The sequence below is a fragment of the Elgaria multicarinata genome, chromosome 2 (genome assembly GCF_023053635.1).
Source record: "Elgaria multicarinata webbii isolate HBS135686 ecotype San Diego chromosome 2, rElgMul1.1.pri, whole genome shotgun sequence".
Classification (NCBI taxonomy): domain Eukaryota; kingdom Metazoa; phylum Chordata; class Lepidosauria; order Squamata; family Anguidae; genus Elgaria; species Elgaria multicarinata.
Window position 1 is genome coordinate 155,770,861 of NC_086172.1, and position 18,497 is coordinate 155,789,357.

The 18,497-nt window shown below is 41.2% G+C and overlaps 1 protein-coding gene across 4 annotated transcripts in view; it reads right to left on the bottom strand.

Moving 5' to 3' along the window:
• Positions 1–18,497, bottom strand: part of FOXN3 (forkhead box N3) — a 197,540-nt gene that overhangs the window by 37,211 nt on the left and 141,832 nt on the right. For 2 of the 4 annotated variants that reach the window (XM_063117949.1, XM_063117948.1), the window contains exon 5: positions 3,034–3,099. The exons of 1 other annotated variant lie outside the window; for it this stretch is intronic. In XM_063117949.1, the coding sequence (XP_062974019.1) occupies positions 3,034–3,099 (66 nt within the window). The remainder of the gene's footprint in view (positions 1–3,033; positions 3,100–18,497) is intronic. One more of the 4 variants, XM_063117950.1, reaches the window with a different exon arrangement.

Here is an 18,497-nt window from a genome sequence, read left to right on the forward strand (position 1 = left end):
CAGCAGGTGTCATTTGTATATATGGAGAACCTGGTGAAATTCCCTCTTCATCACAACAGTTAAAGCTGCAGGTGCCCTGCCCTCTTTTAAATCTGGTCACAGTATAGCTGCAGTATAGCTCCTGCAGCTTTAACTGTTGTGATGAAGAGGAAATTTCATCAGGTTCTCCATATATACAAATGACACCTGCTGAAATTCCCTTTTCTATGCAACTGTTAAAGATACAGGAGTCCTGTCCTCCTTTTCATATGGTCACCCTACATAATACGGGCATTTTAAGATGCTCCACTAAGGCAGACTTCCCCAACTTGGCATCCACCAGATGTCCTGGAATACAACTCTCATAACTGGATGGTTGGGGAAGCTACAATACAGAGATTCTAGTGATACTTACACCAGTAGGATGCCCATATGAAAAGGAGGACAGGGCTCCTGTATCTTAACAGTTGCATAGAAAAGGGAATTTCAGCAGGTGTCATTTGTACGCATGAAGCACCTGGTGAAATTCCCTCTTCATCACCACAGTTAAAGGTGCAGGAACTATACTAGAGTGTCCAGATTTAAAAGAGGGCAGGGCACCTGCAGCTTTAACTGCTGTGATGAAGAGGAAATTTCCCCAGATTCCCCATATATACAAATGACACCTGCTGAAATTCCATTTTCAATACAACTGTTAAAGATACAGGAGCCCTGTCCTCCTTTTCATATGGTCACCCTACACAACACACACTCTAAAATAATGTTTTTTCTTTGAGGAAACACCCCCCCCCAATAAAACCTATAAAAAGCCAAACCTGTTTATCCTCTTCAGAATAATTTAGCACTCAACAGGATTTTCATGCACCTCCACTAGAACAGTGATTCTTAATCTTTTGTATCTTACATTCCACCAACTACTCTATCAAAGAACCTGGGTTCCATCATGATAGGAACAAAAAGCCCTCTTTTTTTCTGATAAGTCATTCTATTGTTATATTTATCATTTACAGTAAATTACTGTATTGCTAAGGCTTTAAAACACAAACAAAATAATAATTCTATTAGTAGTTAAAAATTGTAATACTATTGTTGAGTATAAATTTTACTGCTATAGTAACTGTAAAACACAAAGATAACAAACAAAAAATACAGTAGTATTATTACTAAGCATATACTTAGTAATTGTTATGAAAACCCCACCTAGACTATTTCTGTGTCTCATCAGTGGTACCTGAGAACCACTGCACTATTTTTTTTTCTTTCCTTAAGCTTTCTTAAGGACATTTGCTGTGGAGAACTTTTGCAGAGACTATTTGATGTGCTGTTTTATTCGGTGTTTGATTAATTTAACTTGACATTAAACTTAATTTTTGTTTTACTAATATTTATTGTTTGCAGCACTGGAAATTTGCTTCACAAATTAAAAAGCAGGATATAAATCTCTACACCGAATAAGATACATTTCAGTTAGCAGACAGTGGCTTGGATGTTAACTATTGCAAGTAGAATTCTGCTTGCAAAATGGGGCTTTCCAGTCTCACACTCATTCCTCCCACCCACCCCGGCCCAGAAAGCTGCTCCTGAGGGTTGGAAGATTCTCTGAAATAGACTAGGATGTGATTTGGAGGGCTGCAGCTGGATTAGGGAAAAACAGGGGCTTTCTCTTGAGTGAATAGAGCTGCCTTCTATTTCGGCTTTATCAGATCCCAGCCATTTCACCCCAGGTTTAGTTAATTGGTAAATGAAGCTCCAAGTGGCACAGATGTTTCAGAATCAGAAAACTGGATCCTAAGTTATTTTGGATGCTATAGGTCAGCATCCAGCACTCCTCATGCACTAGTGGAGCTCACCAGGAGCATAATGGGAAGCTAGCAGATCCCGAAGCAAACGGAAATTAAAGGAAACACTAGTTTCCAGAACGGGGTAAGTCAATGTTGCTTACAAAAGGAAGCACCATTGATTTGTCCCTTTCCTAATATTAGTGTTTGTGCTCATTTCTGGTGTTGCTTTAGGAAGTGGGAGTGCAGCAACAGTATTGGATACTGCCCTACTTTAAAAAAAAAAAAAAGAGAGAGAGAGAGAGAGAGATAACTAAGAAATAAAATTAAAGAATATTGCTGGTGGATGGTGCAGGGTGATTAAGAAAGCTACTTTATGACTAGCCCTGAGGAAGGGGAAAGATTCAGAACTTTTGTCATCATATATTTTAATTTCATAGGCCACTTTCACACATTGCAAAAACAAAACGGTTGCAAATGGTAGGCAGCAAATTCCATATTCAGATACTTTTTCTTGTCACTGCAATCACAGGAGTTGCTCCTGGCAATATTTCACAATTGCTGGTTCATATTCCATTTTTTCACGCAAGGACAGCTGGATCCACTTGGATATAGAAGAAAATGTATTGTGTGAACAGGTGCTAATTTTTATTTTTTTTAATGTAAGTACTTTATAATCTGGTGACGAGCTGTTTACTTCAGAAAAATATTTTGCAAAAGAAAAAAAGCAGTTAAAAAAAAAGTCTGCTTGAGTACTCATTTGGCAAATAAACTTCCTGCTTTTTAAAAACAACCACCACAGATCTGATTTAATTATGCAAGTTCAACATTGATTTTAAAGACTAGATAATTCTTCCTTTCTTGTTACTGATTGTTAAAGGAATCCAATACTTGCATACACCACAAAAAATGAAATCCAAAAGCAAAATATTTTTTTTTGATGATGACCCTAGGTATAACTTCCCTGTTCTACAGAAGAAAATACTTATTACCCTACTATTATATAAATTCCAGTTGTACATATCTAATGCATTGCAGTAATCAAGGGAATTAGATATATACAATTGTTGTCATTTACTACTTATAGAAGTTTAAGTAGAAGGAGAACCATCCAAAATTATACTGAATAGAAAAGTTAGTAAGGGTCTAACTGAGTAATCTTATTTTTCCATCAGAACCGTTTTTATTTTTTAAACCTGATAGGTTGTGTGCTAATGAAAGAGAAGATTAGGCTTACATATCTATGGTGCTATAGGCTATAGAAATATCTACTCACAACCTGCTTGTATCTCAGGGGGAGTATTCAAAAGCATCATGGCAGTGGCAGCATCAATGTCAGGATCTGGAAAAATCAACCAATAAATACATTAATTTACAAGTGGGCAAACTCCCGCCCCCACTAGTTTACAGAATTAGCTGAATCTCTACACTGATGAGAGTTACCAAAATAAGATTCAATCAACCAAAATATTATTGGGAAAGGAAAAGTCCTTGTTTTTCTAGAAAGTTTGCATACTGCCTCAGTGTTACTGTTAAGCAGCATGTGCTGGAGTTTGTCAGCATTCTGAATTCTTCCAGAGGAGTAGTCTCCGTTATTGATCTTTGGTATAGCAAAGAGTCTTGTGGAAACTTAAAGACTAACAGTGCAATCCTATACATGTCCACTCAGAAGTCAGTTCCATTGAGTTCAATAGGGTTTTCTCCCAGATAAGGCTGTATAGGATTGCAGCCTTAGGTTTACCTGGGAGTAAGTCCCATTGAACTCAATGGATCTTACATCTAAATAAACCTGCATAAGATTGCATCCTAAATCTGTTAAGTCTTTAAAGTGCCACAAGACCCTTGACTGTTTCTTCTGCATTTTTCTGTGAATGTTATTCCTCTCAAACTTGTGACTGAGATTCCTGTGAACACTGGGGTGGGGTGTGATCCAGTCCCCCATAACCACACTGTGTCTGCAGGCAGATGAATTGCTGCAGAATTTGTTCAAGCCTCATTTCTTCCTTTCTTGGCCCTGGCACATGTCCTAGCAGCTCACTAGGCTGTTACAGGGATCAGGACCATTTCCCGGTGTCTCCTCTGTATCTGCACGCAACCTTCCCCCCCCCCCCCCCCGGATACAAGTTACAAGCGCCCAATGGCAATCCTTTAGTACACAAGCACTATTCCTACAGGGTAATGGATCACGCCCTTAAACTGTATTACTAAGGTTATGTTCATAAAGCTGGAACAAGTAGCGAAACAGTAAACTGGACAGTCTAAATAACTATGCAGGCTATACACAAAGCCAGCATTGGGACACTTATTTCCCTGTGTCAGGAAAATGTTTTTAAAAGTGCACCTGCATATGTGTGAAAAAACATACCCTGCAAAGGCACTAAAGCCCATTTGCATCAAACCCACTCTTAATTTTTAATACAAGGATCATTGCTTGTCTGCCGTTATCCTTAATCGGTTTCTGAATCCATCACACACAGTTAGTTGACAGATGGCAAATAAGGGACACAGTGCAAAAGATGATCCTTTTAGAACTATATTCACTTGTCGCTGAGAGCAGGCTGCACGGCTGCTATGGAAATAGAGGTAGCCATGACAACAGTAAACAACCAAGAACGGCCGGTGAATAAGCTGAAAAGAACATCTGCCCCAGCAAAGCGTCCCAGCTGCCCTAGGGCGAAACTTGCTAATCGTGTAGTGATGCTGCGTGACAGAGAAAGCCGCCTATGCCATGTTCAAATAAATGAAGTGTGCAATTGAAGCAGACATAAAAATGCACACCCTTGCTGACTGCTGCCTCTGTGCTGCTAAACTGAATGACTAATGGGGTTGTGTTTTGTGTGGCGGGGGGGGGGAGGTGGGGGGGAGTGAGAGGGAGAAAACTACTTGTCACTATTTATACTAAATTACATACCACAAAATTCAATTTGCTGCTAATAGCTTCCTGGCACTTTATTTTGGATATTATGTTGGAAAATTACATTTTAGTGTTAAAAATACATATTTCATATTTGTTATAAATGCAGTTCAATTTCAAGGGTAATAATGTAATGGAGGATAAAACCCTACAATCTGTTCATAAATACAGACTGCACATAACATAAGAGATTGTAATGGCTACTTCTCATACTCTCAACACAAAATGTCCTTCACCTTTAACGGATTTCTCCGATGTCCTTGCTATCTTCCTTTATGTGATGGCTTCACTCCCTCTAACAGCAAACCCAGTGCCCCTGTTGACAGAAATTGAGCCAAAACGTGGCCACTGAGAAACAAGAGGGAACTATTGGCATGTTTGGGAGAACCCTTAGAATTGCAGAACATATATGCATGCCATGGAATAGCATCAGTTGGAAAAGAAAAACAGAAAACCGAGGAGGCAGGGATGGAGAGTGAATTTGTATGCTTGAGCCCATAACATTTATCTGGCAGACATGGCTATCTGGAATCCTGAACAGGAACATTCCAGTAAAGGAGTGATGACATCGGGCTTGTTCAGACAACACGCTAAGGCATGCTTAGGCCGCTAACCCTTTTGCAGTAAATGGTTAGTGAGCATGTTTAAACTGTGGTTATGTAGCCACCATGGTTAGGAATGGTTCACATGACACGATAAGCCATAATGTTTAGCTCAAAATGCTTAACCATCATGGCTTAGTGTGTCGTCTGAACAGTGTCTATGGGAGAGTATAGACAAGCCTTTTATTGCAGGATAGTATCACAGTTGTCACTAACGTGGCACAGGACCTTCACCTGCTTCCATGGTGATCTCGGCTTCACTTCTCAGTGATATCTCAGTGATATGTACATTGATGGTGCTATATAAATAAATAATAATAATAATATCAGAATGTCGGTGACTGCTTTTGTCACAGTTTTTCAGGCTCTCTCACATCCATTCTGAAGAACAGTTGCGGTGTGTCCCCCCCCTTCTGCGAGGTCATTGCTGTTCACTGTGAATTATGGACTCAACGAACAGCCAATGAGCTGTGAGGGGCATGTGCATGGGTACTGGAGGTGTGCCGGAGTTGACCTGTCCACCATTTCTGCGACAAGTTTTGGATGGGTATCGTTGCCGAGTGACTTTTTAAAAAAAATACAAACATATCCCTGTGCAGGAGCACATATTTGCCAGAGTTCCTATGCCCCCCATGTGTTCCTGCACACCTGCGCATTCCTCCCGAGTCATTAAAAAACAACTCTGCCCTGTAGCCATCTGCCTAGCCCCTCCCACTTCTACTGATACACATGCCGGAGTGGGGGAGAGAGAGAGAGGATTAAAACCAAAAGAATTTTGGAAAATAAATAAAGTGTGTTGCCTGTCTAGTTATGCTAACATGTTTCGCTACAGAAAACTGAACAAACCAAAAATGGTTTTTTTAAAAAATATTCTGGGGCTTCAAAACTGTGTGAAAAGTTCCTGCCCCAATAAAAAGTGTTAATCTGCACTCTACACACAAAACTCACTTTGTTTTATTAACCAAATGAGCAGTAATAGATTAAAAATAAAAGTCTAATTACCATATTCATCATACATTTGTTTGAAAAACAATAACAACTACTTTACATTTCTCCTTTCAAAAGAGCAATCTGTTTGAAAGTATTTTAAAACGCTTCCCAAATGTTTAAATACTGATGCTTCGTGAAATACATTTTATAAGACATACGTTCTGAAACAAAACACAAAATTCCTCAATTTCACTGATGACTATGAGGTCAATCTGAATTATGGATGCTGAGCGGGTTGGAAGAATCCCAGGCCTTTATTCAGAGGTTTGTACGAAGAGCATGTCTTTAGGGTCTCTTCAATCAGGTAGAGATGTATGGATGTGTGGGCATTTGGCAACAAATACATTAATGACAAAGTTACATGACCATAGGCAGTTTCTGAATAATGACTTTAGACCAGCCCACCCCCAAGGCAAACCACACAGCCCTTGAAACCAGTCCTCCTCCCAATTCCCTGCTCCCATTTTAGGGGTTTGCCATGAAGCATGGGAGCAAGGGGTGTGATTCAAGAATCAGAGCTCCAAAGTCTCTTGGGTGCATGATTAAACATAAGAAGAACCCTTCAGGACCAGGCCAAAGCTTCATCTACTCCAGTATCTTGTTTCCAACAGTAGACAGCCAGATGCTCCTGAGAAACCCCTAGTATGAAAGCAACAACACTCACTTCTTGTTTGCTGAGTACCAGCTAGTATTACATTTCTAAAACTGGGGTATGTGTTTACAAAATCATGGACAATGTGGAGAAAGTGGATAGGGAGATATTTTTCTCCCTCTCTCATAATACCAGAACCTGGTGACATCCTATGAAGCTGATTGGTGGGAGGGTCATGAAAGATCAAAGTCTGCTTCAGTTGGACGCCCCCCCCCCCCCCGCCCCACAGGGCTAACTGCCATCTTCACCCTGTGGGGAAGAAGATGCGAGGGAGACTGGAGCAGGCAGGGACCATCAGAGCCTGCTTCAGTTGGACCCTTCCCCACCACACACACACAGGGCTAACATCTTCACCTTGTGGGGAAGAAGGAGCTGTTGGTTTGCCCCTCCATTGGGAGAAGAGAGGACAGAGCAGGGCCTTCCCACCAGCCTAAACAGTCTCCTTAATTTCTTTTTATTTTCTCCCTCTTCCCTCCCCATCCACTTTTCCTTGTGTGTCATGTCTATTTTTAGAATGTAAGCCTGAGGGTAGGGACTGTCTTCTTTACTGATACATTGTAAGCCGCTCCGAGAGCCTTTTGGCTGAGGTGCGGGATAAAAATACTCCAAATAAATAAATAAATAAATAAGTACTTCTTCACACAACAGATAGTTAAGTTATGGTATTCACTTCCACAAGATGTAGTGATGGCCACCAATTTGGATCGCTTTAAAATTCATGAGAGATAAACTATCAATGGCTACTAGATCTGATGGCTATATGCTACCGCCTGTATGCGTATGTACACCAGGAAGGAGGGTGCTGTTGCAGTCATGTCCTGCTTGTGAGTTTCCTCTGGGCACTAAATAGTCCCTTGGTCTAATCCAGCATGGCTTCTCTTATATTCTTATGTGGTTTATGGAGGAGACATCTATCAATCGGTTTAAGTGCCACAGGTAATACCCATTAACAGACCTGTTCTTCATAAATGTGTCTGATCCCATCTAAGTCCATGGCCAACATCACAGAAAATCACTTCTTTTTGACCACTCAATTTTCCCTTCCCCCGACTCCCATAAATTCATCGGCTCCCAGCCCAAATAATAATAATAATAATAATAATAATAATAATAATAATAATAATAATTATTATTATTATTTCTATCCCGCCTTTTGCCCAATACTGGGCCTCAAGGCGGTATTACAAAGTTTAGAACATACATTTTAAAACATAAGAAAAGAAATGTTAAAAAAAGAGAAAAAAAGTTTAAAATACACAACAAAATTATAAGTCATTAACATAGATGGAGGACCAAATTACTCTCCAAAGGCCTGCTGGAACAAACAAGTTTTAGCCTGCTTCCGAAAGCCCATCAAGGAGGGAGCCAGCCTAGCTTCCCCGGGAAGAGAGTTCCAAAGCACTGGAGCAGCCACCGAGAAGGCCCTCTCCCATGTTCCCACCAAGCGCGCCTGTGAAGATGGTGGAACTAAAAGAAGGGCTTCTCCGAAGATCTTAAAGCACGGGCAGGCTTATAAGGGAGAATACGGTCTTTTAAATAACCTGGACCCGAGCCATATAGGGCTTTATAGGTCATAACCAGCACTTTGAATTGTGCCCGGAAACAGACTGGAAGCCAGTGGAGCTGTTTTAACAGGGGAGTTGTATGCATAACAGTTTATTCCCCCTGTCTAACTCATGCAGTAGTGCTTAAGGTAATCTACATGTCCATGCTCATAACCTGTGGAAAGGCTTCGGCTTCTATAATTGTCTGCTAGGAGCAGCACTCAAAGAAGTTACAATCACAACACACCTATGTATGCCCTACTAGATTCAGGCTCCATTCAGACAACACGATAGTCAATGGAGGGGTAATAATCAGTTTGACAGTTATCTAGGGGTACTCCCAACACAACATAGCAATCAACTGTGATGTGGATTACGGTCAGTGTTACGTTGACCCTCTCTCCCTCCTCAGTCCTCCCATTAGTTTCGCATCAGCCATTACTGCCAAAAATCTATCCTGCCGGCTGGACTAGAACTGCAGCTGCTGTTTTGACTACTCTTGCCTTGCAACTCTGTGGCTGACAAAATAACCGACAGTGCCCTCCACACAACAAAACCAACGGTGGTTTAAATAGCCAACTCTGTACAACATTGGTTATTTCGACTAAATAATCATCCATTGGTCAAAAAACTCCCACTACACAACACGATAACCCACAGTGGGTTAACCAATGGTTGACTATTTAAACCACCGTTGGTTATCTTGTTGTCTGAACACAGTCTTCTATTCTTCTATTTGTTTATTTGATTCAATGCATTTTTATCCTGTTCCCCAGCCTAATTTTGGCTTCTGGAGCAACTTGCATACAATCAGTAAAACAAGATAGAACCTGCCAATAGGATTACAATCTAAAAAGACCTGGCACAGAAGAAAAAGGGATGTGCAGGGAAGAGGAAAAAATTAAGTAATAGTTCAGCAGGGCTAGTGGAATAGTCTTGCTTTCCCTCTAATCTCCCTCAGAACAGCCTGCTGGAATGGCTGCTGCTGGTGACACTGGAAGGAGGAGGAACCTTCAACATATCCATCATTGATTCTGGTATATGCAGAGCCTTGTGCTTAATATATGTTACACACCTATATTTGATTCTGTAGAATTGTGCCCCATATTCTACGTACTTAAACCACTGACAGAAAATAGTATGTTTGATGAATATAACTCATATAAGCAACACGTTTTTGATCAAACATAGGTGGTCTTGAGCTTGAAACACCTTGACATTTATTAAGCATTGCAAATGATTTAATCAGATGGCATATTACAAAATAAGTTAAAAGCTACTTTATATGCAGAATTGCTAACGGATATTAAATATTATTGCAAACTTGGTCCTTTCATTGTAAGATAAATAAATAAATAAATAAATGTAACCGATACAAGTGTAAAGGACATCTATCTGCAACATAAAGCACAATATTGTTCAATGGCCATTAACACCAAGAGAAAATGAAATGTTCTTCTGTGGTCTATAGCGTATAATACCAAGTGGCTGGAAATTATGGCGTCTTTTATACGCTTCTCATAATGATCCAGTACAAGGCACTGTGCTGGGAAGATACCAAGCTTGTAGACCATTAATCTTTCCTAGGACAGCGATTCCCACGTTCCAATGAGCCATTGTTCACGTTTTCAGAACGACTTTCATAAAGTTAATCATTGAACAATATGTAGCATTGATAACAGAAATCTTTCTCCCAGTTATTTTCTTTATGTGTGTACAAGAATTGCTGTATGAATTGCATTTAGTAGGCAATAATGGCATTTTAATACTGAATTAAAAAGTATGAAGTTGCAAAAGCTACTCTTAACTGAAGCAATTGGGATTGCGCTCTCTCTCTCTCTCTCTCTCTCTCTCTCTCTCTCTCTCTCTCTGCTTTTGCTCCATTAAGTTTTCCACCAGTCTAAATCCACATCAACTGGCTCCTCAATTATCTGGAATGTCAACTGAATTAAAATAATCAGAACACGATCACAGAAAAAGAGATCATCAGTGATTTAGTGGACTGATGGTATATATGGCAGTGATTGGGGGATAAAATCCCTACAGAGAAGCAGATTGTTTAAAAATGTGGCAGATGTACACTGAATAGAATATATAGCAAAAGGAATATAAGCTATGTTTTGTTTTTTGCAATAATCCTTGCATTTTCTACCCATTTAATGTATAATATGGTTATATCTAGCCTACTACACTGACAATGACCAAAAAGTCCATCGCTCTGCATGTGGGTCAGCAGGACAGCAATGCTCTTATGCTTCAAGAACATCTTTATGTGCAAGAGATCTTCTCTTGCCCCTTGACAATAAGTCATTGGACATTTTTTCCTGTTCCACATAACTGTGTATTTCCAATTCACCTTGAGTCTCTCTGTCAAAGAAAGTTGGGAAAGAAATATAATAACAAAGGCACAATGCTCAAGGTAGTGCTTCCCTGCAAACTCCTTTTCAATGAATGGATACTGGACAAAAAAACCTCGGTTGTCTTTCCCCAACAACCCGGTTCGCACATCACACAACAACCCAGCAATGAAGCATTCCTGGGTTGTTTAGCCCCAGTGAGAGCAATTGGAGAGCAGGAACCAGTGTGCTCTCTCAGTTCCACTTCATTCAGAACAACCCATGGTTTAAAGATTAAAATAAAACCTGGGTTGTTGTTGTGATGTTTGAACTGGGACAGTGAGTTTAATGGCTTAGTGAGGATTTGAACCCATGTTTCCTTGGGCAATCTAAACCATAGTTGCAATGTGCACTTGGGATTTTAATCGGAATTAAGGCAACAAGCCATGGTTAGTAACAATAGCCATAGTTAAGCATTGTGTCTGCACAAGGCCTAGGTTTAATGAATGGTTCACCTTTTGCAAATTAAGATGCTGTTCCATTGCAGTTGCCTTCAGCTTATTGTTGGGCTAGGGGATTGAGCCTAGAATCAGAAAGATCCTAGTTCAAATCTCACCTCCACAATAAATTCACTACGTGGTCCTAGCTAAGCCACTGTCTCTCCACTTCTGTCTCCCCAAGTACACATAAAATATACATGGTTGGTGTAAGGCAGGGGTCTCCAACAATAGCATCCATGGGCACAGGCCAGTCGAAAGCATCCACCAAGCTATTTCCCCCTCTGCAAATGAATGGTGTGATTCCTCAAATGACTTGTATTAAGATGGGGAGTCCTTGAGGCTAAATGAATGGCTGGGGCAACAAGGTCATTGTTATTGTGAATATTAAGGACATTGGTGGTGGTGGGCCTTCCCCCTCCTCTAGCCAATTTTTGGCAGGGGGGCTTTTCCTTTCCCTATTCAAACCCATGGACCAATCTATCTATTAATTTAAATAGAGAGGGGGCAAAGTCCCTATCTATTAACTTAAATTGGGAGGGGAAAGGGGAGAGAAAGAAAGGCGCCAGATTGGGGGTGGAGAGCTAGAGAGATGGGGTGGGGTGTGGGGGAGAAAGCCAAGCCAGAGAGAGAAAGAAAGGGAGAGAGAGAGAGAGAGACAGAGTCATGCACAAACACACACAGCTAAGGTGGGACATTGTAATTTGTCCCCAACCTCTCTAAAGCATCCAATTGTGTTGGTGGCCAGGGCACTTTTTCAAAATGTTAAATGTGCTGAAGAGCCCTAAAATTTTGGAGACCCTGTTGTAAGGTTTATAATAAGACTGTGCATGTACATATTTCTTTACACTCTAAATACGCTACAGAAATGCTACGATTATTACTATTATTTCAGCCAGATATAAGTGCTACTCGATAAAACGGGTGACCAAAGGTTCTTACAAATGTACTAGTCCCTTGTACTCTGATGGCTTATGTGATAAATATATTGCAATTTTAGCAAATGCATAAAGGAACCTCCTTTCCCCACCTATAATTATGAGTACCAAATGTCAAGGCAGGTGAGTAACTGAAACATATGATCTCCTGCTATTTTTTAAATAAATGTTACTTCTTCCTAAACGTGTAGATTAAAAGCATGTAATTGCCAAATAATTCCTTAAAATAAGACTCATGTTTGAAGTTTATTTTTCCAAAGCACTTCCCACTAGCTTTAGAAAGGCCAACATTACTATAGAAGATAATCCCAGTAGAGGCTTCACTCATTAATCCTGTGAAAGGGCAAATTGACCCCCCACCCACTGCCAACGAATACCAATAGGATGAAACACAAAGTTCTTAGAACAGGTAACTAATGGAGATTAAAGCCCATTTCCCACTGGAACACTTCACAATCCTTGTTTTGCATTGCTGCATAGCTACTGAAGCTGGGAGTCAGGAGCTAAGGACCTCATGCATACACACATTTCTTGGCAGGATGGATGTTGAGCGTTCTCCACAGGGAGCCATGTTGAATGGTGCTGGGATGAGCTGTATTTTTTTTAAAAAAAATTGCTTTGAAGCAGATTAATGGGGAAAAAACAGGCTGAGAAGCTTAACAACAGTAATTTTGCATCAATAGAATCATGTTTGAGGCTGATTTTTCCAATATTGTATCTCTGCATGGACCCCATATCTCCCCCAAAATTATCTGAACCAGAAAACACACATACACCACATTTGATAACTTCATGTACCTCTAACAAATGTTATTATCCTGAAATGACAATGGCTACCAAGCCAATTCAAACATTCTATCTACAAGAAGGGATTTTAAGGAACTTACATGGAAATCCTTTCAGAGAGTGGCAATCCAATACATCTTACAGATTCTATTGACATAAATTGGTTTCCAAGTTGCATGAATTGTATTGGTTTCCACCTCTACGAGTAGATTGTACACTGGGGCTTGTAAATTTTTCATAAGGATTTTTATAAAGCCAGATTAGAAAGGCTGCAGCAAAAAAGCACTTCTAATTCAATGTCGCTTTCATCTTTCCTTCTGTAGTTCTCCAGTGCAGGTCTTAATTTCCCACTTGGACATCTCCAGAAATTATACTGGTGGGAAGAAATATCAATAATTTCTCTGTGGATTCAAGTAAAGGTGTGGAAGAGACAGGTTTTTTTTTTTAAAAAAAAAGAATACAAATAATCTAGTATTTTGAGCCCCCCACCCTTAAATCCGACAAATCTCCTTTTAATTTAGGAGGAGGAAAAAACACTCATTTAAAATGCAATTTACCCTTTTCATCCACGTACGACTGAGGCAAAGCAAAAAATAAAAACATGTTTGTTTGTTGTCTATTCAATCCAATCTAAATGTTGTTTTGACAATCAGCTTGATAAAAATGTATCTTAAAATAAAATGAAGAGAATCAGAAAGCATTAACCTTACATTCTTAACTGCTCTTTTTGAATGCTAATCTTCAGCCATCCTTCTCAAGAGAAAATGAAATGCACTCTAAAGGGACCTCTGCACAGCACTGACCCCTACTAACCTGGTGACCCTTTCAGGACAATACAAAAATGGGAAAAAATACAACCCTTTTAAATGACTTAAAACTGAAAAGAGACAACTGAGATTCTCTAAAACATAACTGGCCTGCTTCTTTCAATGTCCAGTAGGGGGTAGAAAAATCTCAGCGTACAAAAAAGAGCCCTAAAACATTTCACATGAAGCAACTTCTCTTTGATTGTGCTAATTCAGCCTTTTCTATACAAAAGCAAACCTAACCTGCTATCCGATATGTTGGATCAGCAAGATGCTCTCATCAGATTGTCAGGGACGTTTACTCATCGTCTCATGTGTCTTTTCAATTCTCTAGAACCATTTCTACTAGCCCAACAAATATCTAGTTTTGTATTGCGCCTAGATAAAATGTATTGCCTGTCATCACTCTAGTATCATCAAAAGCATCTCTGAAACGTCATTGCCACATTATGTGCAATGTGGTAATATATATTTCTAATTTTTGTGAAATTATCAAGTCAGCACTAAAAATCTTGCAAATCTGGAGTAGATCGCTGGGGACACCGAAAAGGTTTTGGAGACTTACAGGCTGTCTAGTGCCTTCCCTTGTTCTATATGCAGGATGGCCTAGTTCACACATGCAACTGGTGGCATGGCTGCCGCTTCAAAATGCAACTCCGTGAAGACTGTTCCACATTTGTGTCACCAGTTCCCTAGGCAATTCTGGAAAATTTAACCATATGAAAAATGCTAGCCACGATGGATGGTTATGGGGCAATGTGAAAATGGCTAGAATCACATGGGAAGCGGTTTCATAGGAGCAGTCTTAACACAGCTGCTTGTTTAAATCACTACCATGCTGCTTGCTTGTTGCTGTGAAAACAGACCTATATGCTTTACGGTGTTGCTGCATCATTGACATGTACCATTTACTACAGCTGCTTTACAAGTTATCTCTACCAAGTAAAGGAATTTTCAGGCGCAGGGGCACAGCCCAAATGCATCCTGCAAGTCTTCTTGCTTGATCGTTTTCTAGAGTCACAGGATTAAATCTGAAAGCAAAGGCTGCACCTTCGGAAGAGCTGGCAGAAACATTGGACCAATGAATGGGGGCAGAGTTCCTTCCTAGTGCCCACAGAACGAAGCCAGGTATAATCTATTCCTGGGGATTGTGGTTTGGTGTCGCCAGGTGAAACCCTATGTTTTATAAAGCAAGCCCTAAGAAAACAAACACTGTTGCTATGTGATTCAAATAAAAGCCATAGCAACACAGTCGGGCATGGGAGATAAATGGGACCGTGGGCTCTAATTTCACCAACAGGTTTAACAAGATCCAGAATTTTAAAGCCACCAGGTACATAAAATACTGCACTTGCCTTAGATCTGGTCTTATCTTGTTTAATCGTATTAACTCCTCGTTGCTTGAAATTCTTTTGAATAGACCACACTTTAAAGAGTTCATATTTTTAGTGCCTGCTTTGTTGAGGAAGCACTCCTCACTAACGCACAAAAGCAATTAACAAAATAATTCTAAGAAAAAAGGGGGAGATGAAGAAGTATTCTCTACTATTTGAAAGAAGCTTGGAAAACAGCTCTCCATGAAATAAATTTCAACTTGCTGGAGCTGGAGAAAAATCCCAGCCCTAACCAGAGATTCTCACATAACATATGACAGGCTGCATTGACCATGTATTATGTAAAAGAAACACACACACCCAAAAAATACAGCAAAAGTGTTTGTTTCTCATAGGAAACACACAAGGGAAAACTAATGTGGAAGTAAGGAGCCTTCCATGTTTTTGTGACTTCAGCAGTCTTTATACCAAGCCCCAACCTTATTTTACACCTATTTGCAGAAGAGGCAGCAAGCAGAAGTCAGGGGGACCAGGAGAAAGAGGGGAGGACAAAGGAGGGGATCTAGCAAAGCAGGACTGAAAGAAGTAGGGCCAAGGCAAAGAAAGAGAAGACGAAGACAGCCCCCCCCCCCCAAAAAAAAGGAAGTTGGAGAGATTACTTGCCCTGCCACAAATTTCCAACCTAACTTTATGGCCTCATCTCTACCAACTTAGGGAGACTCTTCAGATGACACCCACCCCTCCAAATGTATTCCCAGCATGGCCCTTTATTTATTTATACATGCATACATAGTTACTGCTCCATATAAAAATTAATGATTAATATATAAATATTAAAAATCTTTTAAATATCTGTGTGTTGAGAATAGCTCTGAAAGCGGGGCTATTCGTGTGCACTTAGGGCCTCTTTCCCTGGATGTTCGTAGTAGGGCTTGAAGACTCACAGATGTTGATGCTGGTGTCCAGCATACCTACTCCACTCCATAGTCTAGCATCAGTTGCCTGTGGTGCGCCCACAAGCAGGACTGGGGTTCCCATGAGATGAGGTGAATCCTCAGGTGGCAGATCTGGAATGGCAACAGAACTCGCACTCCCTGCTGCCGAGAAGACTGTGGGTCTTGTTGCCACCACAGCCCTATGCCTCTCAAAGTCAGGCATAGGGTAGGCGGCCACTTGGGAGAGTCCCGCTAGCCACTCTCCTGTTGTGGGAAATGCTGCAGCAGGGAAGCAGCTCTTGCAGCTCTCTGGAGCAGCTGCTATCACCCTCCTTATGCTTCACTCTGAGTAAGGCATAGGCGGGTGGGAGCTTTGCAGAACTGCACCGGCTAGAGGAAGAGAGCGGCGTCGGCTCCCTGAAGCCCTGCCCACCTGACACTTCACTCTGAGGGCCCCGTAGAGAATGGCATCTGCTGGACAGGCTTTCTGGGGAGTCCTGCTCTGAGGGAGGCCTTCAGGAGAGAAAGACATTGGCGGGGTGGTGGCTCATTGGACATTGCGTGTGCCGCGCTACAGGCAGTCTCCAGGTTCACCTCCCTGCCAATGCCTTGCTCTTGTGAGGGACCACTCAGAGCGAGGTATTGAGGGGAAGGCAGGTGGAGGTGGCTGTGGCTGGCAGGTAGGAAGGGTGGCAGCTCGCACTCCTCTTTCTTCCTCCTGGTGCAGGAGTGATGGCTTCTGCAACTTCCTTCCCCTGCAGCAGCAGCATTGATTCTTTTCCACCCTCTGCACAACAGGGACTCACGCTCCTTTTCTTCTCCCCACCCGACGTGGTTGTGGTGGCAGCCCTATATGGCAGTGACTCGTGCTCCTGTTCTCCCCCATCCGCCCCCCCCAATAGCAGCAGGAAGTCTTGCACTGCCCCCAAAGTAGGACGTGAATGCTCTAGCTTTCTCTCCAGCTCAAACGTGTATTCCTGTTAGAAGATGTTCTTCTGTTTGCCTTACACAGCCCTGACCCATGAGAGCGTCCCCATTTTCAAAGTATCTCAAAACTTACCTTTCTATCCTGAGATAGATTTTGTTGGCGCTATCGTTGCTTTTCATGCTTTTGAAAATGATATCTTTGGAGGACTTCTGCTAGCATGCTTCAGAAAAGCTTTTTACATTGCCACCATAACTTGAGATTCTATAGGACATGGGCAGATTAGAAACGCATAAGTGACAATGGTGGTAAAGCAGATGTTTTGTGTGCAAGGTCCCAGAATCAGTGCCCGGCATCTCTACTTAAGAGGTCCTCCAGTGACAAGGATTGGAAAGACCCCAAAGCTAAGATGTTGCCAAAGTAGACCAGGTGCCCTCCAGATGTGTTGGGTGCGAATGATGGGAGTTGCAATCTAACACATCTGGAGGGCATCAGGTTGGGGAACACTGGAGTAGACTGTACGTAGTACAGTAGTGTAGGTGTTCACTCTCATTCTCTCTGTCATCACACAGACACTCACTCTAGAATTGCCCTTAAGTGACCATTTCCAACCTGGTGTGGCATTATTTAAAATCTAACAAGATTTCCACAGCTGTGCACTAGTTTCAGCTCATGAACCTCAAATTAACAAGCACCGGGCAATTTAGGTTTGTTGTTTTACTATGTTGGGAGTTTATTTTGATTAGAATATTCAGAGCTTCAGTGAAAACTTTCAACAAATATGGAAACATGGATAAATATAAAATCCCTTAAGAGTTTCCGAAAATTACAGCTTAGGTTTAAAAATAATGACTCAAACACACATTTCAACACTAACCGAGGAAGATTCTATTTTAGGTGCTGTATCAATTTTTTTTAATTGCCACAGGAATCTATTGCCTACCTAAATATAGCACAAAAGGGAGAAGATGCTTCTTTCAGACCAGTTCATTTCCATCCAAGTGAGAAAATTACTGCAATATGCCTATGCGTTCCTATGCGTCATCCAGGATGTGATAGCAAATGGTGCTGAGCACAGGGGCAAAGTGACGGATACCTTTTTGTATTGTCTGGCCCCTAAAGCCCTTAACTTTCAAATTTTAAGCAATTCCCCAAGTAAAGCAATTGGCGATCTGAAAGATTATGAATAAAGCCTTGGCAAACAATGGTTCACTGTTCCCAGAGATTTGGAGGTGCTCCAATACAACTGGCATGCTGCCAGGTTTTAGCACAAGGCAATTCCCTGCAATACTGGAAGTTTGGCATCCCTGGCTGGGCAGGCAGTGGCTTGATGAGTGGGGAAGGCCCTTCTGGTGAATGACTCCCATCCAGTCATCTCCTTCATACAACGAAGCTCCATTCTTCTCTATGTTTGGAAATCTCACCCAGTAAGAGACTAGGACAAATGTAGCATGCATGCGTCAAGGATGGTGTAAATCAGC